We start from the raw sequence: 24,819 nt of genomic DNA on the forward strand, positions 1-24,819 counted from the left end.
CTTTTTGAGATGAGAAAGAATCGGTGACAAAGTAAAGAAACTTGTTCTCCAGAACAGCTTTTTTACAAAACATTGTGTAACAGCTTTGTACATAGCTCCAAGATTCTGAAGTGCCACTTAGCACGACTTGTCTATTAGGTGAAGATTTTATAGTGCAGGTGAGTAGAAGCGAGAAGCACTGCAGTGCTGAGAGAAGCTGTATGAAGCCATTCTAATCCTATTTGGGAACAATTTGGTTCTCTGTAAGTATAATTGTCCTTGAATGAATAAAACTGTGTGCGGCTAAAGTACATCCACAGAGCTACAGTTTTCTGGCAGTGTAGGCTGGAATACTGCCAGGTAACTGCAATGAGTTTGAATGTGATGGCAGCACATGCAGTTCCTGGTGGCCTGCCTCTTCTCTTGAAGATTGCTGATCTGGTTGTTCTGTACCAAGGAAGTCATTGATAAAAACTGAGTGGTCACTAAGACTCAGTTTAACCCCAGGTCCCCAGGCTGTCTGGATAAAAGTCTTGGGGCAATGTCAGTGTGTGCTTGAGAGTGCAGCTCCAACAGAACGGAACTGTACTTTATTATACCATTTGCCAATTTTTCTGTAGCCTACAACATGTTGTTCAAAACTTATTCTAAACAGTAATGAACCTAAGAAATTTTAATGGTAGATGAGGTTAATTGAGTCTTGTATTTATAAATTCATTTTTCTACTTTCTTTTCCCTGCATTTTCAGAATTGATATACAAGGAAGTCATGGACCTGGAGGAAAGAACCAAGAATGGGGTTATACGTGGACAACCAGCCCCTTTAGGTTGGTTACAATAAAAGCACAGTACAAAGCTCTGTTGAGCTAGGTTAGGAGGGTATAAAGCTGTTCAAGACATCTGAGAGTAACCTGACTCAAAAATATGTCTCTTCAGTGGCTGATAACCTTTAGAATTCTCTTTTAGCTCTGGGTTTATGCAGTGTTATCTCTGCGATTTTTAACCTTCAGACAATAGCATTTATTGGAATTTGACAGGTGTCCTGTCATGTGAGTTCTGTGGTTCCTGACATACCATTCATTAAACCCCAAATTAGAGAATTGTGGATTTTATTTGCTTTGACAATGGCTTGAGATACATCTCTTCAAACTTGCTGAAATGGGGAAAAGTAATGACTCTTAGGAAGAGACAGACTAATGCAAGTGCTGAACCATGCAACTGTATCTGCAACTGATTTGCTGTTTTGTTTCTCATAGCACAGGTGCAGCAGTGATCAATGGCTCTCAACATCCATCTTCATCGTCATCTGTCAACGATGTGTCTTCAATGTCAACAGATCCAACATTGGCCTCTGATACAGACAGCAGTCTAGAAGCTTCAGCTGGACCTCTGGGTTGCTGTAGATGACTACTTGGTCTTTTGGGGGGAGGGAGGGGGGTCCTTTTAGTCATGGATAGGGCACCTTTAAAATTTGGTGGTATTTTTGAGTGTTTTTTCAAAAATAATCGTAGAATTCATCATAAAGTGCTGTAATTTTAAACTGTAAGTTGTGTTAAAAGCAGCCACTTTTTTTTTTTTTGCTGTAATTAACTGTAAAATATTAAACCTGATAATTTTTATTGTGGTTTTAAAATCTGCATATTTGCTTTACTATTATGCTGCTGATCTTTTTTTACTGAATTTGTAAGATTTGTTTTATCAAAGCACATATTAATGTTGTGGTCATTACCATATCATGAATTATTTAAGATTTTATAGGTTTTCAATTTTTTAATTAGAATTTATTCCAGATGTTTTGTTCATGATATCCTTCAAAGTTTTATGCTTGGTCATATGTCCATGTGAAGGTGAGGAGAGAATTCAGTGCAGCCAGCTGTAGTTTTCTTGGGGCATACTACTGTGGTGCTGGCAATGAACAAAATCCTCTTTTATTTTGGCCGCTTGCCTATAATACTTCAGTAAAAGCAGCAGTTATTGAATTTTGTTAGAGAAACAAACCTCTGCAAAGAAATTTCATCTGAACGGTTTTCTGAACTTAAGAAAACAAAACCTATCTTCAAGGCTGCAGAAATATCTAGCCTAACAAAGGGATGTGATGTTTTCTGCAGAATTGTGGCATGCAAAACCTGTGATCGCCATAAAACAAGAGGATACTTCATGAATAACACATTGCAATGCAAATAAACTGTTTACTTCTAGCTTGTAGCCTGTTTTTGTACACACAAAACAAAGTGAATCCAGGATGTCTAGACTGCCAACAGGGAAAGCAATTATACTTTCATGTAGGATATAATTCTTGGGAGTTTAGTTTCTTAGTATTTTTGTCTGCTAAGGTGAGTGCTTTTTGGGGAGAGGAGGAAATGATGTGAATGCAATAGGGACAAAACTTCAGCTATTCTTTCTCCACCAAAAGTAACTGATAGCTAAAACCGTAAGTGGTAGAAGAACCTCAGGATTTCTGTAGTTAATGCATTAAGTGAGCAATATATGCCATCCAAAGGAGGGAGAAGTAGTGCTGTATAAATTAATATTTATCTCTTTCATTTCACCATGAGACCAGTGTAGCAGAAATCTTAATAATGGTTCATTTTAAGTCATAAATATTCAGTAGTTTTCAGCACTGAAGCTCCAGATTTCAATACACTTTTTAAACAAAAGATATATTGAAATATGTAGAACAGTTACTAAATAGTCATGTAAAATGGTGCTGCTCCTCACAGAAGTATTTTAACTGTTTACATTTTATATTTACAGAATGATTTATGTATAACTGACTTAAGTTTATGTATGAGTTAAACAATCATTCAGAATTTATTCTTTTGGAAAATGCAGATTTTTAGTGAAGCTAGGCTGTATAGTTGATTGCCTTGTGTAGATGCATATTTTGTAGTGACTTAGAATGTGAAGAGGAATTCAAATTAGTCATGCTAACAAAAATGAGCATAAGAAATACAGAAGTCTTGCCAGGCACAGAGTAAAGTAAATAATATGACTGGCTATAAAGTTCATCCAGGAATTACTGATACTCTTCAGTGTGGTTCCTTCCACTTTGTTGGGTTAAATAAGTATCTTTTTGAAGTTAGAATCAAAAGAGGAAAATTTGTCTTTGCAGAACGTTTCAGAAAAATGTAAGTGATAGTAATGCTTTCAATATCTAACATGTCTTTTTAAAAAAAATACAGGGTACAAGGACTGGTAATGTCTCAAAGATGACTAAATTGATAAACTGCACAGTTGTTTCCCTGGCCTGGCTAGACTGCTGGTAAGTGCTATGTGTGTAATTTTGCTTTCCTCATTTGTACCGAATATTTCAATATTGCCTTTCTAAACACATTTGTTAAGGCAATTATTTTTACAGGATCCTGCCAAATTGTATAGTACCTCAAAATAGGCAGGACATATTTGGATTCATCTCACACTGGAACATAGAAAATCTGCTCAATTTGAACAGAGACCAACAGAACAGTCTATTTTGTAATTTTTTATCAAAGTTTAAGCTGAGAATTAAGACAAAATTTTTGGTCATACAACAGTACTACATTGTTATATACGGTTAACCCAGCATAATGAAATTAAGGTTGACAAAGTGAACTTCTGATACCTGTAAATGCTGTGTAAAGAACAGAATTTGGTAAATGTAATTGCTATTTCAATTGATTTTGGACCACTCTGGATTGCAGTGGTGACTGAAATATTTTAAAGCTTAAAAAAAAAAAAAAATGCTATCACTTTCCAGTATCCTAAAGAGAATTGCTTTTAAATTAATATTGAGTGAAAGCTACTCTGTTCTTTTTTTACTTGCAACATAAACAGGCTGAGTCTAATGTTTTACTACAGCATGTTATTGATAGTAACTTCATTTTGCTCATAATCTGTAAGGAGAATTGAGCTGTTTTTTTCTTTTAAGATAGGGTTGATGAATGGCTGGTACTACGCACTGCAACCCATGCAGTTTGAAGTGAGCTATGTTTAAAGTGATTATTTCACTAAAATCAGAGCTTTGGATGCTAGAACCTGTAGTTCACTTCTGGCCTCATAGCAATGTTACTTTGTTTTTTTCTTAGTTGATTTCATTTTAGGCAAATTAAAGTGATGGTAAATTTAAAAGAAAATAAGATTCGCAGTAACCAAATTATCACAATAGTAGACTAGTCTTAACATCACTTTTTATTTGTTGAAATGTAAAATGTTTTCAGAGATGATTGTACATTGCCACACATAGCAAACAAATGGGTAGCTAGAGATCAGCTCTTTTTGTCTATTGTTCTGTTGTTAGCTAGCATAGTATACTATCTAATACACTGTACAATTTTAGTCATAAAGTATTATTAAGCTTTATTTTAGTATGTGATTCCAAAATCTTCTCATGGCACCAGGCTTCACTAAAGTGCATATAACTTTCCACTTCTAGGGCATTCCAATCTACTGGAGTTTGGTAGGGATTGAATTACAGTGAGCTGTGTCTGATTTCCTGTCAGGTGAGGTGAACAGTTGGACAGTAATAATAAGATTAATTCCCACCTTCTGCAATCAGAGTTGTGTCAGGCACCAAGGATAAAATGGCTCCTTTCCCTCTGTAGAAGTAGGTTGCTCAAGGATTTTAAATAGAGAATGAGAGCAGAAGAGTTTCATACTGTTACTGTGTGCTGTACCTCCACTGTGTGGCATCTTTTGTTGAGACAAGACAATGGGGTCAGAACGGAGATTTTTGTGTGTTAGTGTGTGGGGAGAAGTTGGACTGCCAAAGCAATACCAACCAGTTGAACAACTGTAGACTAGCCAGACAATGTCCACTGGGTATCAGGAAAAGGTTCTTCACAGGGAGGGTGGTCCAGCACTGGAACAGGCTGCTGAGGGCGGCGGTCACAGTACCGAGCCTGACAGAGTTCAAAAAGTGTTTGGACAACACTCTCGGACATGTGGTAAGATTTTGGGGTGGTCCTTTGCAGGGCTGGGAGTTGAGCTCGATGATCCTTGTGGGTCCTTCCCAACTGCTGGGAGTTGAGCTCGATGATCCTTGTGGGTCCTTCCCAACTTGGGCTATGCTGTGATTCTATGACTGACCAGGTCACCTCTGTTTCACTCATTCTGCTAACCTGAATAGACATGGCACTTCTCCCTATGGAGATATGATACTGCTTGGGTTTTTGGTTTAGAAGAACCTTTCTAAACTATATGTATACTAGTGTTGTTCTGGATAAGAGTAAGTCTTCCTGCTCTGTACACACACAAATTTAAGAGGATGTAGTGAGCTGCATTTGAGGCAGTTGTGGCAATAGCACCCTCTACTGCTTCAGTGTACAAGTAAGTAGAATGTTACTGATGTGGGTTTGTTTTATGGAAACTTGCTTCTCTGAACATAAAGGTTATTCAGTTAGAAAGCAGAAACTCAGCACCTTGACAGAGTGTTTGTATAAATATAATGCGCCTGCATTAATATATATGGCATTCATCTCAACATTGCATAGAGGAAAAAAATGATCAAAAAGCTAGTATAGTTCCTACCCATTCGGTAATCCAAAGCATATGACATTAAATGTTCCTCAATTAAGATTATGGGGGAAATGGAAGAAGATGATTCAGCTACCAATTGTTCTTACTGTTTTGAGTTGCTAAAGGGAGTGGATTACTCTTTCTAGATATATTTTATTTGCTGTTGACAGCAGCCTGTTTGTGTTGTTACGTTTCATTTGCCTGTTAATGTTTTGGTTCATCTGTCCCTCCGTATTTAATTTGAGGATTGAAGTTGAAAGAACGCTGTCTGCATTTTTTGGTAGGATTAGAAAAGATTTTAATGCAGATACGTGATGAGACTTTATTACCTACCCAAATTTTCAATTAATTTCTTTGTTCTTAGTTAAGGGCACTGGATAAAAGTGATATATATTTTAATTAATCTCTTTCACTCCCTTCTTCCTATGAATCCAATAACATTGTTTCCACTTTTGCCATTAAAATTTTAAGCTAGGTTTTCTTGATCTACCTCACACAAACTGTCTACGTTTCTAAGTAAGCAAAGCTAACCCTTGCTATTGGAACTACACTGAATGTGAAATAGAAAAATACACTTCCTTTAGAAAAATAAACCTATTGGCCAATGTTGAGACAATATCAGTAAGTATGTTTCTTATATATTTCACGTAAGATGTTCATGTGTAATATATAGCTTGTGTACAATAATGTACATCTAGAATATTGTGTTAGCTGTAAATTGGTGATTTTATTATTGTAGTCTGTTTTTGTAGGTTACAAATAGCTTACTAGTAATGTCAGCCCATCCTTTACATTTTACAAAAGGAATAATTCTTGGTAAGCTTTGCATACAGATGAATTACTTTTGTAGGCCCAATATCTAGTCTATTTTTGAGAGTTCTTTAACTTTTATTACTAAAGTTGAGAAAAAAAAAAAAACCAACACCCTAATTATTGTGATCATTATTCCTGCCCCTTTTGAAGTAAATTCCCAATTTTATTTCATCACGAGAAATATGAAGGGGAAGATACACCATTAAAAATATTGGGAAAACTAATTTTTTCTTCCCTGCATTTGATACCTTTTCCTGCTTTTCATTTATTCCCTCCAAATAAGCTGTTGGTGGGGCATTACTGAGAACATTGTTTTTTTTTAATCATTCATGCCATAGGTCATTACATGTGCACCACTGGAATGTATACATTGTTATCTAGTATGTTAATTGGTTATAATGATATTTTAAATAAAAAAGAAAAAAAAAGTTTGACCACTATGCACGTAGTGTTTCTTCATTGCTAGGATTGCACATCATGAATAAGGCTGCAGCTGGAGTTGTGTTAGCACCAGTCTTCCCTGAGATTCCATCTGTTTTAAATGGTATTTAAGTTCTGTCTTGTGTGCGAGCTCACTTGTGGACAAAAGTGATGTTTCTTCCATTTCTCCATTCTCATGGGCTTTGGCTGTGCCACAGACTGATAGCATCAGTGTGTTTACAACTGCTGAGAATCCATTCTTACTTCTTTGATACCAGCTGTAGCCTGCCTTCTTTCCTGGAAATAAAGCTGCTGAGACCCAATGTGGTAAGAGGTAAGCCATGGGCCTTGTAGTGTATGAAAGGAAGATATATGGAATTTGCCTGTAGGAGAAATTTTTCTCAAAACCGAGTCCCAGATAAGGCTTTAAGGACTCTGACTTTATGAAGAGCTCTTATTTGGGTGACGGGCTTGCTTCCTTCACTGACACCACTACAGTGCAGATAAATCCTAGCATAATGTGTTTCATTACCTTCATTTCCAGCAGGCTCTGCATGTTGCTTTAAATGAAGAGTCAAGATGCTTTTGAGTTGTGTTTGGCTGCATGTTAGGTTTTCTTTGCGTCCTTGTTTTAAGGGAAAGGTGCGATGACCATGGGCAGTACAAAGCAGCCCATTCTGTTTCTCTGGACCAGCTATTCAGGAGGTGTTCTAGGAAAGCTGTGTGGCTCAGTGCTGTTCTTTTTTATTTGCATCTGTTAGCACTAAGTGGGGCTGGTACCAAGTAATTTATTAATATAATAAGAGTGAGGTCTGAGAGTCTAAGCTCTGTCAGGGATTTGTCTGTGGGTGACTATTTTTGATCATCTTGGACAGTGGCTCTGGCTCACAGAACTAAAGCTGAAACTCTGTAGTGCTGCTGGCTTGTACAGACTTCTTTGGTGAATGTGGGTAAGTCAGTCAATAAGCTACCATTATTAATTTTTCTTTTCATATTAGAAATGCCACGGAGACCTACAGATTTTTTTGTTGTTCTGGAATATTTGACTTTGGATTTTTTTCAAGTATATGTTTGTGTTGTATTCCTTTAATTGATTGCTTATTTATTACATTTTTTGTTTTGGCTGCATAATATTGGAAGGGATGTTCCTGGCTGGGAAAATTATGCTAAAATTTAGGTACTTAATGCCAGCAGCCTTTCTTCATTTTTTGTTAGAACTAACAAACCCGTATCTTGAAAACTCTTGCTAAGGGTGGTATTTTAAATTGGGGGTGGAGGCTGGAATAACCTAGAAGTCTGTAAAATAAGGAGTGGTCTTACATCCATGAGGTAGACACATGACATGTAGAGAAACAGGCATTACAGTTAGTAAAGCAAATATATTGTCCTCAAATAAGGACACATTGATCCATGAGGTTGTGTCCAACATCACAAGTGTATTCCCATTTCTTGCATAATTACTCACGAGAGGAAATTAACATCATGTGTCTGCTACTGTGCTTTAGAGTTTATATCCCATCGTGGTGTATCTTAGCATGAACTTAGTAGTTTGCAACGTCTTGCAGCCTTCATTTACTGCAGAGGCTCATCTTCAAAATGACCTGAAATTTATTACTCATGAAGAAGAGGAATAGATGTTTCTGGAGCACAACAGTCGACTGAAAAAAAAAGGTTAGTTCCATTAATCACTTTGAGTGGATACAGTTTGATCTGTGAAACTGAAAACAGGAATGAATTTTACCGTGTTTGCCAGATTAATATCATGTAGCATTCTACATAGTTAACAGATGCTCTTACAGTGGAATGGAATTGGTGGATTTGTTTCCCAGTCCAGCAATATATACATGTATATATATGTCTATATATGTTGCCTAGTATTCTGACTACTTAAATTTTTAGAATTATTCATTTGATTTCACTGCGAGCTGTCTTGTGTAGTGCTTCCCCTCCTTACCTCACATACCTGTTTTAGTCTCCCAGTCAGCATGGCTCAGTTTGTAGCATGCCAGAACTGAAGCAAGTAGTCTGCACGTGGCACATCCAGGAGCTAATGCAGTATAAATAGTCTAAGGGATGGGGGCTGTCAGGAGGATGGATGTAATGAAAGGTACCCATGTTGGGGGTAAAAATAAAAGGGTATTAAAGTAGCCTGTTTGGTATTACTTTGGATTGAATGTCCCAGATAGTACAAGCTGTTGCTTTTTACCAGTCCTGGTGTTCTACTTACAGAGAATTACTTACAGCTCAATTCAGGCAATGCTCTAATATTGAGGTTTATTTTGTGAGGACTGTAATTGTACTCGGTGCTGCCTCAACTCACCGTGCTGTTCCAGCTGAAAATCATTGTTACAACAGGGATTGCTACTCACATTATGCATCTTAATGCTGTTGATTTAAACAAGCCATTGTCTTCCTTGTAGATTCAGTTGTGTCCCTGTAAGTTGGTGATCAATTGTGATTAGTAATAACACCCTGAAAGGCTGTAATCATTAACACAGGGGTAAGGCTGCTGCTGGTGCCTGCAGGGGGCAGGCTGCTCCTGTTGAACAGTCAGGGATGTGCCACGCTGCTTAACAGCAGGGGTAGTAAAGAATGAAGCGCAGCTGGATACTTTGGAGAGAAGGGAAAATGTTTTGAAATAACCGAACTGCTTAGTTTTATTTGACCACTTTGTTTGACTTGTTATAACTAGAAAACATTAGGTAAATATGTTTTCTTTTTGTTCACTTTAAATGGCTTACATTTCTGTAGAAAGGAGAAGCACTATAGTGATAAAAATGTAACATCTATTAAAACATGGATATCTGTAAGATGAGGAGAAAGTCAATAGTAAAAGGTGTGCAATCTGCTAGTATTTAAAAAAAAAAAAAAAAAAAAAAAAAAAACACATTCCAAGGTTATTTCCAGATGATAAGTTATATTCTTCTTTAGTAAGAAAAGATGTCAGATTCAAGTCATTTAAACAAAAATAGTTAAAGCAAGCACTTTCACTATGGTCTGTGCTTTTGTCTTATCCAGTTCTTGTTGTGGTACTTTTCTGTTAAAAATCTTTCTCCTCTGAGACTCCCAAGCTGCCTCAGCTGTCAGAGAGAGCAAATAATGTGGTGAGTGCTGGGGCTGGCAAGCAGAGCTCAAGATGAATCTAGTGATACAGTTTGTGTGTGCAGGTTCTGCATAGCTTAGGGCACTACAAATGTTATGCAGAACTTCTCAAGTAAGTCCCTTGAAGGGAAGTGAGCACTGACAGCTAATTACTGGAAATTACAACTTAATTCTAATGATGTCTGTTCTTTTAGCAGAAGTAGTGAACTTAGGCTACTGGGTTGTTTGCAGTTCTCCTTCTGTCCCTTAATATCTTCATGAACTAACAACAACAACAAAAAATCAATTGGGGTCACAAGAGGTATGACAAACAATCTAGAAGTAAGTTGTCCTGTGAAGGTTAAAGATAGATCCCACTCTTTTCCTTTTCCAGCACTAACTGCATCAATTTACCTTTTTTTCTACCAAATTACCATAGATACTGCTATTAAGGTTTCATATATAAAAACTTGCATCAGTTGGATGTGTTTTGATAAGACTCTTTCTTAAGTTGATGTCTGATCAGTATATATCAGCTCTTTTTTTTCCCCGTGCAGTTAATACAATTTTGGCTCAAAATAAGAATAAGATAACAAGGGCCAAATGTGCATATTTAAAGTTCCATGGAGTTTATGTGGCTAATCTGACAGTTAATCACATACACTTTAATAAGTCATATTTTTATGAAGCAGTGGAACTGTTCAGTATCTAAGGGATAACTTATGTGAATTGTCAGAATTTCTAGTATTTTCTGCTATTCTGTAGACATTGTTTTTCAAAGCATCTTGATAAAATAACACCACTTCCAAGAATGAGAAATCTGAACAAACTTTATGAAGAGAGTGGGGAGGAAAAAAATGCCTCATGTTAAATCCATATCCTAAACCACACTGAATGTGGTGACGTCCTAGAACTGCGATCTTACCAAATGCCCTTCTGGCCACCTCACCCACCTTGCGCACCTTTCCATTGTCCTTGAACCAGCAAAAGGATGCTGCAAGCAAATCCAAAGATGGCAACAGTACAGCTACGTAGAACAGTACCTTTTGACTTGTGGATAAAAAGTGTGTCCACTCTTTCCAGGTAAGCTGATATCTAAACTTCCAAGCATTATGTTTTGCAGTCTTTCTCCGGCTTGCCCAAGTACTACAGCACATGTAAAAACAACAGAATAAGTGTCACTGAGAGCATACTCACTGTACAATTACTCATGATACATGAGTATACCATAACAAAATGTGCCTTTTCACTGGTTTTGCCAGAAATAGAATTGTCTATTCTGTACATAAGCTCATTCTACTTGGGGACTTTAGCACTTCGACTCCCAACAGTTAAACATCCTAATGTTGAAAAAAACTCTTCCATTTCCTTCTGCAGGAGGTGATTCCTCTTCTCAGCATCTTCACGAGCACGTTCAGAATTCCGCAGCTTTATCTCCAGCATCGTGTATTTCTTTCGTTCTTGGTCCAGTTCTTCTTCTAGCCTAACCACTTGCTTCCTCAGGTCTGAACTTGTTTCTTCAATTCTTAAAACCAAAGGGGAGAAAGAGGGGGAAAAAAAAAAAAAAAAAAAAAAAAAAAAAAAAAAAAAAAAAAAGCTTTTTAAGTGTCTTGATAAATACTGCTAATAGCTATAATAAATATAAGCCGTTCAGCTTAAAAAATAAAATCTTCATTCTAAAAGGAAGTTTTAAATAAGGGCACTAACTGCCATTTCATAGTCACTTAATGTTGAGTTTATAGGCAGGGACTCCTTGAAAACTGGAGCTTACTTCATTCGTATCTTGAGAAAATAAGCTCAAGTACATCAAGTCTTACAAAATGCTTAAGTTTTTTGTGAACAAACTGAATGGCTGAGGCAACTCAACTCCTGAATCAGGTTGAGTTCAAATACATAATTTGCAATATAAACGTCTACTGTCTGTTTTTATCCTGGTACTGTTTCCCCATAAGGGTATCCAGTACAGGGGAACATCCTTGAAGTCAGTTAGGAATGAGGTCACAGTCCTTCCTCGCCATCCATTTATGGTATTTCCTGTACATTTTGTTACTGACAACGGAAGGGGTGAGTAAAAGTTTTTCACACTTTACAATTTTTTACAGAAAATAACATTTTTTATGTGGAAGACTCTGAAGAACAGACCTGAAATAGTTCATCTGTGCACAAAGCTCTAATGCAAGACTCAGAGCTTTTCTCTAAGGAAGTCAAAGAATAAGGTTCATGTTTTTGGATTTGAAACAAGCGCAGAAGGGACATCATTTGCTGTCCTCCCAATCTTGTTTCCTAATTGCAAGACAGAGTAGTAATGTTAATACAGAAGTAATGTGTCCAGATGGCAATTTCTGATCATTAGAACAACCAGATTGTGATTTTAAAAATCAGGTTCTTCCTTGGAAAAGTGTGGCCCCGTACTTTAAAAAAAAAAAAAAAACTAGATGACACATAATTTCAGTAAACAGTAAAAATACCCAACTGTAAAAATGGAGTGCTTGGCTTCCCTCTGAAATGGTGAATGGGATATTTTTACACAGGCTAAATGACACTCAAAAAGGACATGCTACAGTCCCTACAACATCAAAAAAAGAACTAGACCTCAGAAGAACCTGAATTACATTCTGTGACCACCAAGCAGCAATTATTCAGATAATGCAATGCAATGCATCCCCTTAAACTGTTCCTTCACATACAGCCAAGGATGGTATCATCATCATCACAACTTAAAAAGTCACACACTTCAACACTGATCACCAAGTGCAGCAGATGAACAGCTGCACTCATAGGTGAACAGAAATGTGCAGAACATCTGGAAAGAACTTCCTGTCTTGGCAGACTTTTATCACCCAGCTAAACTCTTCTGAAGCTAAGATGCAGCACCCCCTACTCCTCCTTATAACAAAATGTTGTATCCTGCAGCTCTGAACTACCTAGTAAATGTTTGTACTGTGAAGTTTTAGGAGTCAACTACAGCAGCCTAGACTAACTGTCCATGTTCTGAATTACACATGTTCACAGTACTTACTTACAAAGTTTCTACCTATACAATATAATAGTCCAATAGTCTGCTCCAAGATACTTCCAGTTTCTTGAGAGTCCCAGGTTGTAAACATGAATTACTGAAACTCAACAGAAAATGCCTGTTAATTATACTAACCTCGAGGGAGAAATGCTCTGGAACAGACTGGTTACAGGAAGGCCATAAAACTTGCCTCCCTCTGACTAAGAGAGAGAAAATGGGCAGTTGATAATGATAAATAGCAGCTTTTCCATCAGCAAGTGTTCCTTACCTCTGCCCCAGGCAGGTACCGACGTTGCTTTCCCTCCACTTACTTATGTATGTGCCAACAAAAAGCTCACACACCTTCATTAAAACATGCCCTGCTACACAGACTGAGTTCTGCAAACCACACAAGCACATGTACAATTGTAAAGGAATTAATTATTACTTTTGGGGACTAAGTTATCTTCAATAAAATAAAGCTAGTGAGACAGCCCAAAATTTTACTGTTAAACTGCTGCATTTCTTTACTCTAGTTAGCTCCCCTCTTTTCACAGGAGCAGACTTTTATATGCAGTCTCAAAAGGGACATATCTTTGCACATGTAAATTGCTGCAGCTGCAGTAAAAACATTGCAAGATTTTTGAGAGCTAAAAAACTTGGCTTGAAATTCCTAGACTTGTCAGCAAAATGCTTAAGGCTGTAATCCTGAACAGCTGGAATCATCCTGTTTAATACAAAAAGGCAGCGATTGCATCTCATCTGGTTTTATGAAAATACTAGCTCATTAGGCATTTTCCTCTCAGCTACTTTGCCCTATGAGACCTGGCCAATTTATAGTCCTCCCCTCCAGTTATGCTCTTTGGTGTTCTTTGTCCCTTTCCCACTGAAGGGGAAAGGCAGGTTGTTAGAGCTGAAATAGCCAAGAACATGGCAGGAATGACAAACAGGGCTTCCTGACATCCCTGACAGCTGAAGGCCATTGGAACAGTGCTATCAATACGAGCTGGGAAGCCATCTCTTCCCTCACACAGCAGGTAAGATGCCCAGCTACACATTTCCAAGTTTTGCAGACCAGTCTCACTTCTGTTACTCTGTATCCCTGCAACAAGGCTTGCTAGGGCAGTCCTGCACAATTAAATACAAGGCACATAGCATCCTCACTACCATCCTCACTCACAGACCTTTTCCAACACACCATACTAGCAACCAGTGGTGATCTCGCCAGCTCTTTAGGCCGGGACACAACAAGGCAGGGAAAGCTTTTCTCCCATTCTGATGCTGTAACTGAACTGCTACGCAGCCTGCTGGTCCTTCCAGCTTCACACAGCAAGGCAACACAAGGTAGGAAGCAGAAAAGGTGCAGAGGCTGGCAAGCCACCACCACAGCACATTTTAAAATATAGCAGGAAGGTAACAAGTAAAAGTCCTACCTTAACAGCTGGCCCACTGGTAGAGATCACAGTTCAGACTAGAGCTTTCCAAAACACCTTTTGAGAAATTACTTTAACAAGAAAAAAGATGCAACAAGCTTAGCTTCAAGCTGTACTATAAACGGTCATGTACTTTTGGTACCATGTTTAGAAGACCTGTACACGGTACCAGAGTTTTAATAATTTAGGAAGTAACACTAATACCTTAACACAAAAAAATGCTGAGAAGAAATAAATTTCTAAGAAATGGGACTACAGCCTTTCTGTAATGCAACACACTAGTACTGGTATGCAATTTTGCATATGTCTGTACATTAAAACATACAATTCTTTTAAACAACCATACTTACATCATGTGCATTTTTCCCTAAGTACTTGTCTGAAAGTAATTCTATTAAGCACTTAAACTCATAGAAACTAATATACCAACTCAGACAAATTAATAAATATGACTCTTCCTATTTATTCATAGTATTTTCTACTTCTTACAGCCCCTATCCTCACACACACCTCTCCTGAAAACCTGAAAAATATCAGAGGGGGCAAAGAACCACGCAGTTCAGCGCTCTGCTGTACAAGCAGCACCTTGCTGCTACTTTGAGTCAGCGGCGTGCTGTGTGAGCAAATGACTGCTATAAGTACATCTATAAATGTTGCTTTTGATTTTAGAAGCTCAACACAAAATGGCTGCTGAAAAAGTTATAACTGAGATGCAATAACAACAAAAACAACAGAGAATAGTCAAAATCCATTCCCTGAACAAAGTTCCTCCTGGGAAAAGCAGCAAAAAACTTTCAATTTCTGACTGATTTGACACAAGTCTCAGCACATGCAAAGACCTACAGAATTCCCTGTAGAGGCCTGACCACCCTAGGTTCCATTCCCCCCCCACAAGACAGATGTTTGCCTCCCTGTTTCTCCCCAGACACTGACAAAGAGCAGACTTTGGGTTTACCTGTGCTGTGCCAATTTCCACTGAAAACAGAATGAGCAATACTGGAATCTCCTGTGTACTGGAAATCCTGTTTTTTGATCCTCTATTTTGTCAGAGAGAAAAGTTGTACTCACAGAACAGTGAGGAAAGACCAGATCCATATTTGTAGTCTCCCAAAGCCAAGCTCCAGGTCTGAGAACCCAATACACTTGGTAGCCCACACCCGCATTCAGACGGGTAAGGATGTTAAAAGAGTTTTGTACCCCCCCTCCCCCTCCCCACCAACATTACCTTTTGATACTGGTCTCGTACTCAGTCCTCTGTTTGCTCAGTTCTGTCTTTAGCTCCACCACCAAGCTCTGTAAGGCTCTAGAGCATTTGACAGAGTCTCTGGAAGCTGCAGCTGGGTTGCTGTGTTCACTGCTGCTGCTGCAAGCGTCAAACCTGTCGATGCTGTTCTCCAGATCTGCAGTCTTGACCTCACTCTGAGACAGCGAGCCCTGAGTCATCCACTCAGTCTGGAGAGAGCTTAAAGCTGAAGAGTCACTGGCCCGACAGGCTGGGCAGCTGCTGACCGAGTCCACCACGGAGATCTCGCACGATGATGTCGACCACGTGGTGCTGGCCATGCTGTGTGTGCTAAGGGAGAGGCTGGACGAAGGGACGTTGTCATAAGTAGAGAGTCTTTGGGAAGAACACGAGTCTTTCATTCGTTCCCCAGAGGCTGTCCGGCGGTGGCCTCGGAGCGAGTACAGTCCGTTCATCAGCCAGTTCCCACTGGAGGAAAGGTTGGGGATATCTAAGGATGAGCTGCCCAGCTTTGGACTCACAGACCGTGCTCCTGGCTGGCGGAAAGAGTATTTCCAGGGAGGCAGCGTCTGCACTCTTTTGCTGGGGCTGGTGGCAGGCTGAGTCAATTTGCCGCTGCGCTCTGGAGAGGTGTTATTCACCACGGGTCCAGGGGTGGCCTCTGGTGCCACAGCATTGCCAGAGGGCGAATCGGCAGGGCTGGGAACGCAGCTTTCTGACCTGTCCTCCCCATCCTCCTCAGAGATCCACTCCACGGTGTTGCGTGGACGCATGGGTCTGATTTCCAGCTGGCTCCCTGGCACATCTGCCTGGGGAACAGCAAAGATTCGGCCCTGTTCACTTATCAGCACCGTCATCAGGTGCTGCACCAGTGAGGTTCCTGTGGGGAGGAAACAAAGGCAAAAATTCCATGAGATGTGGTAGACCTGAGGCGCTCACTCCCTGTCTGTGAGATGCTGTGTGAACTCCTCGTGAGGCTGACACATGCAAGTGTGAGTTCAGCTCCTGAATGCAGCCAACTAATGTACTACAAGTGACCAGTAGCAATGATTAATAAACGAGTTTGTTTAAGGACACCCATAAGGAAAGCAGGAGAATGACGCCTGGAGAACAGGGCATGTCTGTACCACACCATGGCATGGGCTTCAGGCACAGCACCAATTTCAGCACATGGATCCACACAGGACAGCACAGCTCTGCAGAGATGCATGCTGGATCCTGAACGCACTGATGTGGTAGTTGGGATAGAGCACCTTTCTGTCCGGATTCCAAAACTAGCAGGTTTTCACTGATAGATACCCCTTGGGTATCTACATTATCTACATTGCACAGTCTACATCCACAGTCTAAATAGGCCCAGAGCTAGTGTTCACTAAAGCACCAGAAATTTCAGCCTAGGCCTTCTGCTGCACTCCTGATGTATAGGGAAACCTGGAGAGAGAATGAGACCTGTATGGCACACGTAGCTGCACGCAAGGGGGAAAAGATATGTTTTGTACCATCACTATCTGCAGACTGGTGTTCACCTCCAATCCTAGTAAAGCATTCAGCAATTTGAAATGAAACCATACTTATGAGGAAACATCTTGAAATACAAGATGGAAGGAAATTAGACTTCAAGTATCCATTGAAGAGTGCCCTGTAAAGGCAGCTTCTCAGACATCTGCTGGGAAAGAACAGCAGAGCCCAGCAGGTTTATGGACCACTCTGATGACATCTTTACTGATATAGAAAATGAAAACAAGGAAAGAGGTTCTGCTAGGTTTCTAATCAATAAAGACCAAAAGGAAACATTAAATTTTAAGGTAGATGATAAATTTAGGTCACAGCCTAAAGCAACCAAGTGTAGATTCTTTAAGACAGGACAGCAAAACCAAAAATGTGTTGCAGGAAGATAGGTATGAGGAAACCTTGAAAACTGGAACATAAGGTGCCATAGGGAGCTAGTTGACTGGAACAAAGTTTCCTGAAAGAGGCATGGGTGCAGCTACCGCACTGCAGACAACAGCTAGCAGATTCTCAGGGTGACTGACTTGATTAAAAAAGGAGCTTCTCATTGTATTCAAACATTAAAAAAGTAGAAAGTTTACAGCAAGTGCAGAAAGAGTACTTGCAACTATATAAATCCACAGAAATGAGTTGTCACTGCTTTTCAGTACTGTAGGCCATTACAGACTAACAGAGAATATCTCTTACCAAACCTAATACAAAGTATTTTCTACTAAAGCGAAAAACCTTAAAGAGAGCAAATATATCATCATTCTATGTTTACTTATAATCTGAACTAAAGAATAAGACTAACATTCAGAGGTCTATAATAAGGACATGAACACAATAATGAAATCTCAGCCTGGCAGCAAGAGGTATAAGCTCACCTACTGCTTGCATTTAATGTCTATGGATACGCAAGAGAATACACCTCTCTGGAGATAAGGTCATGCTTAACAATGTAGCTGTCAAACTTCAGATATTTCTATTTGAAATTCATGGTTTAAGTTTGGAGAGATGCAATTAAAGTGCTTTTTGTTAAGAACTTGCAGCAGTCTTTCTTTGTATTTATTATTCCTATTACTGTGAAGCTAAAGAAATTTTATTAGGTGTCTTTCCATTCCTCCATTATTCCTATTTAACCAATCTTCTACCCTCTGCTCACATTAAAGCAAAACATTCCCAGTGCTGTTACATTTGCTTTTACTGATTAAGTCTAAAAATCCAGCCACTGGATCCCAATTTGTCTACAATTCAGGTCTCTGTTAATACAGAATTAATTCTAGGTCAGGCCACCCCTACTGTCTTTATGAGGACTGGGAGAGGCCATGGGGCCACAGCATCTGTGACATCTGTGCACCTACAGACAGAACAAGCACCTTTGCTATCAGCTGAACCATATAATGAAATGCCTTGGGTGAGCTGCCAAGCCCTCCATCTGTACCAGCAGAACAGAAGAATGCTGCTGGCCAAGGCTCCAAGAGTCTTGCCCACCACCGGCCAACCGGTCACAAGGGGCAGTCACTGCATCATGCAGTGGAGGAGGGGTCCTGCTGTGCCCACCTTTATACCCCAGCATCTGCTCCTGCACTACCGTTTTGTCTCCCTAACATTTTGCTAAGGCACTGCTGCTGCTGCACAGGCACGGTCATACTGGTGCTGTGAAGGATTTCCACCACACCGAACATGACAGGAGCTGCCCCCTACAGCTTGCAAGCAGTGCCAGGGCTGATTTGAGGCATGTGGGCACAGCATCCCCCATCTGTGCCTATTGTCAGATGAATCCATCAATTCTTTCTACAGGCTTGCAAGGATCCCACAGAACTTGCTGCAGAGGCCCTGCCAAAGCTTGCAAGCTGTGCTCCACTGCACGTGGGAGAGGCTGTGCCCCAGCCCTAGTGTCAGCCAGCCAGAGATCCTGCCCTGGGTATTTGCTGACCCCTATGGAGGTAGATAATTTTCAAACTTCAGATTTTTACATATTAATCAGAAGAAATGAGAATTCATACCTGCAACCAAGTCCTAATTGTCTGGTGCAGTGAGGTTCAGCAGAGTCTCAAGCTAGGGCAGTGCACAAATAACTACAGACTATGAGATTTTATTTTTTTTCAGTCATAATTTAAAAAAAAAAAAAACAATATTGTTTCATCCCATCATTTCACTTCCTCTTCCTCTAGAGCCCAGCTATTCCTGCAGTCTAGCACAAGAAAGATGCAATGACCAAGCAATTGCAGCAAAACCTGATGTCGACAGTCTGTTTTTCTACCTTATCTGAACCCTAAACAAATAAAAGCTGTCACCTTAAAAGAACAAACTTTACAGCAAATATACCCACAGCAACTCCGTAATTACTCAGGGCCTAGTAACATACTTTTGTTCCAGGCTTGGTTTTCATTTTTTTCCTTTTAAACTCAGGAAATCAATATACATGCAAACATCTGAGATATGACTGGAGTATTTTGTATTTTCTAGCACAATGTAAAAACATCAGAATTTACCAGTGATTTTTCACTTATTCCTTGGGTTCTGTGAAGATCTGACCCATACACAGTCTGCTTGGAAGACGACACTTCTAAGACACCTACCTTTAGCCCCTGTAGCGCAGTAAGAACTGCAGTACCTCCTTCATTGTGCACTGGGCGTCCCTTGCAGGGAGCTAAATGCACCAGAATGCACCAATGCTAAACAACATTAGTCTGGTACTTAACATGGTCCTTCTGAAGAATATTTGACCTTTCATTTTAGCAGTAGGTTCCACACAACAACTTGCAACAGGGCAGAGGCATCTCCATGTAGTGGAGAAGAGAGACACTCCCACACCAGTGGCAAGTGGGATAGCGGCAGCCACACTGGTACATCCACTCATGGGCACCAATAAAAGGGATCGCTTGACTTGTTGTTGACTGTGCAGCAGTCAACAAGTAACACAACCACCAACGGCTGTATGACTTTCAGCATATTCCTGCAGCCCCAAAACACAGATGCTGTGTTACCTCAACAACAGGAGTACCTACCTTCCATCATGGTCACAGGATCTTCCATTTTGGGTCGTAATATATTTGGTCCAAATACTGTAGCCAGGTTCTGGACACTCATCTTGTTAATGCTGGAGTGAGCCTGAACTTCATCAAGGAACCTTGAAAAGCCCCCCCAGAAAAATCATAGGAGGAGAGGAATATAAAGTAAGTCACTTCTCATACTTGTAGACATTCTGGGGCAGGAACAGTTTTGTCCCATGCTTACACAACCCGAGCATCTAAAATGCTCCTATGGACTAACTGCAGCTCAGATACTCAATAACAATCCCCAGGTTCCTTGTTTGAGTGAGGCAGGACAGGATGGCTTCTGCCAAAGGGACTTCTGGGTATGAAAATACAGGTGTTCATATTTTTATGGGAATTTTCCAGTTATACAGAGTGGTTTCTGTCAGCTTTTACCTACAGATGTAATAGAAGTAAAAAGATATTTTACTTCTCTCCTCATCCTAGAACTAAGCATCCTGTGGGAAGAGCTTTATTTCTTGAATCTGACAAAATACAGATAAAGAGCTTCCTGTGACTGCATCAGCTGGGCAAACATCAACACGTTAAACAGACTCTGTGCAAGCCAAAGATAGCACATGAAGAAATGCAGACAGACTGGCTATCCATATGTATAAGCTGGAAATCAGCAGAATGTTTCTAACAGTTAATTTTGTAATTTGGAACAGCCTCCCAATAGGAACTATAGCAGGCTGTAACAAACACCGAAATAGCCTGTAATTAGCCTAGTTATGAAAAGGACCATAGGACATGGAACCGCATAAGAGCTGGAAACACATCTTGGTGGCCTCAGAGGTGAACACTTGTGCTTGACCTATACTCTGTCTTGCTCATTTTGGGGCGATTAGAGGGGTTTTGGTAGTCAAAATGTTTCCTCACTATTCTGTACTGCTCGGTTGGCAAATTTTTGAATGCTTCTGCTTGCAGTCTGACTTTTGTAGGAACTCCCATTTTTTATGTGGCTTCCACTGTGCTGAGGCCCAAGAACTCTCAGTTCTCTTCTGTAAGCCAGAAGCAAAATCTACTTGCCTTTCCTTTCCTCGGTTCTTCACTTAGAAACATATATGATTATATTCCCCTGTCTCAGACATTTGCTGTGCAGTGCTCAGATACTAACGCAAATGACTACGGAAGCACGTCACAAGGCACAATGAATTTTTCAAAGCATTCAAAAGCACATTTCAGAATCCATACCCTTAGGAAAGGCTTGGTATCTCCTGAATAAAGCATGGGCTTCACGTTTCATGTCAGTGTTTGTGTCTATTCCCTGCTGCAGATGTGTAAATCCCACTGATGATAAAAAAGATTTTGAGTCTACTGCAGAGATCACAATACAACATGAAGTTCGTTACGTTGTATGTGGGCTAACAGTCCATTCCAGCTCCCCAACCATTCCATCCCACTTGGAACTGGCAGAGTCAGCAGAGAAACTAGGGGAGACAAGGCTGTGGAGTCCCTGTACTCCAAGCCACTCTCATCCCCACTTCCAAATCAGAGCTGAGGTCAGACTGGCGATACTATCTGCTACTCAGATTGTGTTATAAGTACTCCAAATGCGCAGTGCCTGGAACTACTGCCTGTCTTTATTGGTCTTTAAGTGCTTCTGAAACAGACAATACAACATGTTTGCATCATTGATGCCTGCTGCCCGGGTTGTGGGTGACAGCCACATGTTTTATAGGAGCTGTAAGTTATGTGTAAGTGATGTTTGAATATTCGAACTTTCAGAGTAAATTATTTATATCTGTGATTGAGCCTCACAAAACTTAGCGACTTTTCCAAGTGTTAATTCATTTCACTTACTTGCATATGTATTTCAGGAGGTTGTAGTTAGCTTGGGGCAAATTCTTCACCTGTTTAACCAGTTCCTGGGTACCCTGAGGGACAGGAAAAACAAGAAAGGAGACGTATTGATATAAATAATGCAAAGCAGATGTGACTCTTTCAGTGCTACAAAGTCCTCTTTCTAGAGTCAAAACCATGAGCATGATAGCACAATGAGGCTTTTGTTTTTGTTTTTTAAAGAAGGTATCATCCACTTTGTTGTTCCTTACCTCTCAGGTGGGAGCACAAGTCCCACTCCCAAGTTTAACGACCCCAGACACATAATGGCTGTGAGCACAAGAGACCTGGCTCAGTTTTGCTTCCTGCCAAGCTCCTGCTTGCCTTGATACAGGGGCAGTACTTGACCCTGCTTCAGAAAGTTGTCCCAGGTCTGGTGCAGAAGACTGATGCAGAAACTCTCTGACAGGATCAAAACCCTGTTACTTGCACTTCTAAAGCTTGCAAATACCAAATATGCCACAGAATTATTTGATGGCATTACAAAGGTCATTTGACCCAACTCCCCCACCCTCCCTATCTACTGTATGGCTGCACAACCTCCCCCAGCCTGAAAGAGGTACCAGTATGTCCCTTAGTTCAGAGATGGAAAACCAAGGCAAGGGATACATAAGGAATCCTTGCAAATGACAGATCCACCTGGAAGAGAACCAGAAGTCATCCAGACCGATTTCTCTGTCCTAGCATGCACAGGTGCTCTTGAACAAATAGCATTGCGAAGATTTATTGCCTTCCTGTAAGCAGAGGCTGAGGTGTGAGGAGAATGATTCATTGCTTTGATGGGATTAGAACCAGTGGTCCCAGCAAGAGAGATCCACTACATACAGTATCCAAATACTAGAGTGCCAAGACAGCTCTATATAGGAGACAGCTCTATATAGGAGTGCTGTTGGCACAAAAAGCAGCAGAAATTATCCCAGAGATACATTACTGCCAAGATCTTTTCCCAGCCTGAATGTTAGCTGGATTTTTTTCTTTAAAATTCCAGAAGACAGGGAAAAATAACTAACTAAATAAAGCAGCTGGGCTGTCTAGAACAAAAGGAAAACCACCCACTCTGCAAACCACTAAGTCAGCATGCTTATTCTCCAATTCCCCAAACACCAAAAAAACAAACAAAAAAAAAAAAAAAAACTTTTGGGCAAAAGAAAAGGGCTGCAGAATTCTTGAAGTTGTATCACAGATTGAAACACTGAAGCCCCAACAGCCAGGACTTCACTCAGTTCTCCAAATCAGTGCAAATCCTCTTAATCCTCTTGTCAGTTTAACAGTTAATGTAAAAACCTTCAGCTAGGGAAGACTGCTTATCTTCAAAGTCTGCTAACACGTACTAGTATAAAGGTACTGGCAAATATGCCTTTTCTGTACCCTGCCTATCTGAAACTTTGAGGCACTGAGTATGCTATAAACAGATTGCAGTAATGCTGAACTGAGCGGAAGAGAAATTTTCGTTAAAAAGCTAACAACATTCCAATTCGACTACCTCCTTTTTAATTACTTACTTCTATTTGCAGTCATTCTGAGCTGTGACACACTTCCTCATAAACTTTCTGTCTTTCCATTAAAATGTAAGATGAGAGATCTGCTTCAGAAATTACTTAGAACCCTGAAGCTACTTAAAGCATATAATGAAAATCTCTGACTCAGAAGGTATTGTCCTGCTGCAGTCCCACCATCATTTACTGGTTCCTTTCAATGCAGTTACCCTGGAGGCTTGCTTACTTTTTGAGACAGCTAAACTTTCTGTGTGAAGATCGATATCCAAACACATTTGTGAAGAGTGATAGCTGTTAGCTAATGAGAGAAGACTGCTAAATAATGATGGAGAAATTTCAGAAGCAGTTGGTTCAAAGCCAGAGAAGTGTCGATGGGCCGCTTTCATTTCAAACCTTCCTCTATTTTTTTAGGGAATGTCAGGGAAGGGATTCTGTTGGCCTGAATATCCTTCAACTAATAAAAACTTGAAACTGAACAAAAAAAAAAAAAAAAAAAAGACAAAAAAAATTCTTAGAAGTGGTAAGTCCTTTTAAATTCCTCAGGTTAAAAATCATGCCAGTTTAGCAGAGACAACAATGGATACACTAATAAAAGACCGGTCACTTTTGAAAATCTCAAATCCCCTTTCTTAAACTTCTGAAAACATTTGAATCAAGGGAAGCTGCTATTGATGTGAAGGTTAAGGTCAGTTTTTCAGATCATCCATCTTTCAAGTGAGGAGTTTGAACTAGATACAGTTGAGCTAACAAACCTCTCTCTTGACTTTTGCTCTGTAACCCAGTTTATTTCAAATACAGAAATCAGAATGACATTTGGCACTGTATTTCAAGTGCTCTGAATTAAAATATCGCAGCTTCTCTGGATGCAAGAGAGGACTTTGGAACCGAAATGTAGGCAGTTTTGAACAGCTGGAAACATGATCTAATGGTACAGGACCCTATCTGAAAGAAAAAATAGTTCTAAAAATTTATCACCCATGCTCTGTCACAAGACATCACAACAATGGGATTACACAGAGAGGATCTTTAGATTCATCACGGCACGAGCACTTTCCAGGTTCCAAAAAAATAGAAAAGCTCCCTCTCCTGCTGCAGGCATCTCAGGAACTTAGCAGCACTGTCCCAGGCCTGTACGCACTAGCCTCCTGACCAACAGATGCCAAAGGCTGAGCACAGAAGCACCACAGCACAAGTGTAAAGAAAAATGCAAGCTAAAAACTGCTGCAATGCTAACAACTAGCACAGCATGGGTCATGCTTTGGCTGCAGCTGAACAGACAACAGAGGCACTATTTTGACGCTCATCATTATGGCACTCTGCAATAATAGCTCTTACCTCCTTGAAAATGCTCCTCTACATCTAATTTACCACAGATGCATGCTTTCCAAGGAGCGGTCCTAAACCCAAGGATTTTGCAATGCATGATGTAACATTGCAAACTAACAGGGAGTTTCTAGTTGGGCTGAAAACTAACAACGCTTCTCATATTCCCCCAC

The 24,819-nt window shown here is 40.0% G+C and overlaps 2 protein-coding genes across 21 annotated transcripts in view; one reads left to right on the top strand and one right to left on the bottom strand.

Annotated features, from left to right (window-relative positions):
- Positions 1 to 2,176, top strand: part of MAPK8 (mitogen-activated protein kinase 8) — a 46,231-nt gene extending 44,055 nt beyond the window's left edge. For 2 of the 4 annotated variants that reach the window (XM_084526127.1, XM_084526126.1), the window contains exons 11-12: positions 728 to 805; positions 1,235 to 2,176. In XM_084526127.1, coding sequence (XP_084382253.1) covers positions 728 to 805; positions 1,235 to 1,251 — 95 coding nt within the window. In that variant the 3' untranslated portion in view covers positions 1,252 to 2,176. The remainder of the gene's footprint in view (positions 1 to 727; positions 806 to 1,234) is intronic. The other 2 variants (XM_084526125.1, XM_084526124.1) reach the window with 1 other exon arrangement.
- Positions 1,232 to 24,819, bottom strand: part of ARHGAP22 (Rho GTPase activating protein 22) — a 151,633-nt gene continuing 128,045 nt past the window's right edge. For 16 of the 17 annotated variants that reach the window (XM_084526119.1, XM_084526116.1, XM_084526120.1 and 13 more), the window contains 4 exons: positions 21,789 to 21,862; positions 19,959 to 20,080; positions 15,439 to 16,336; positions 9,602 to 11,310 (listed from right to left, as the gene is read on the bottom strand). In XM_084526119.1, coding sequence (XP_084382245.1) covers positions 11,082 to 11,310; positions 15,439 to 16,336; positions 19,959 to 20,080; positions 21,789 to 21,862 — 1,323 coding nt within the window. In that variant the 3' untranslated portion in view covers positions 9,602 to 11,081. Of the gene's footprint in view, positions 8,363 to 9,601; positions 11,311 to 15,438; positions 16,337 to 19,958; positions 20,081 to 21,788; positions 21,863 to 24,819 lie in introns of those variants that run through there. The other variant, XR_014695053.1, reaches the window with a different exon arrangement.

The sequence above is a fragment of the Aythya ferina genome, assembly GCF_964211825.1.
Source record: "Aythya ferina genome assembly, chromosome: 7".
Classification (NCBI taxonomy): domain Eukaryota; kingdom Metazoa; phylum Chordata; class Aves; order Anseriformes; family Anatidae; genus Aythya; species Aythya ferina.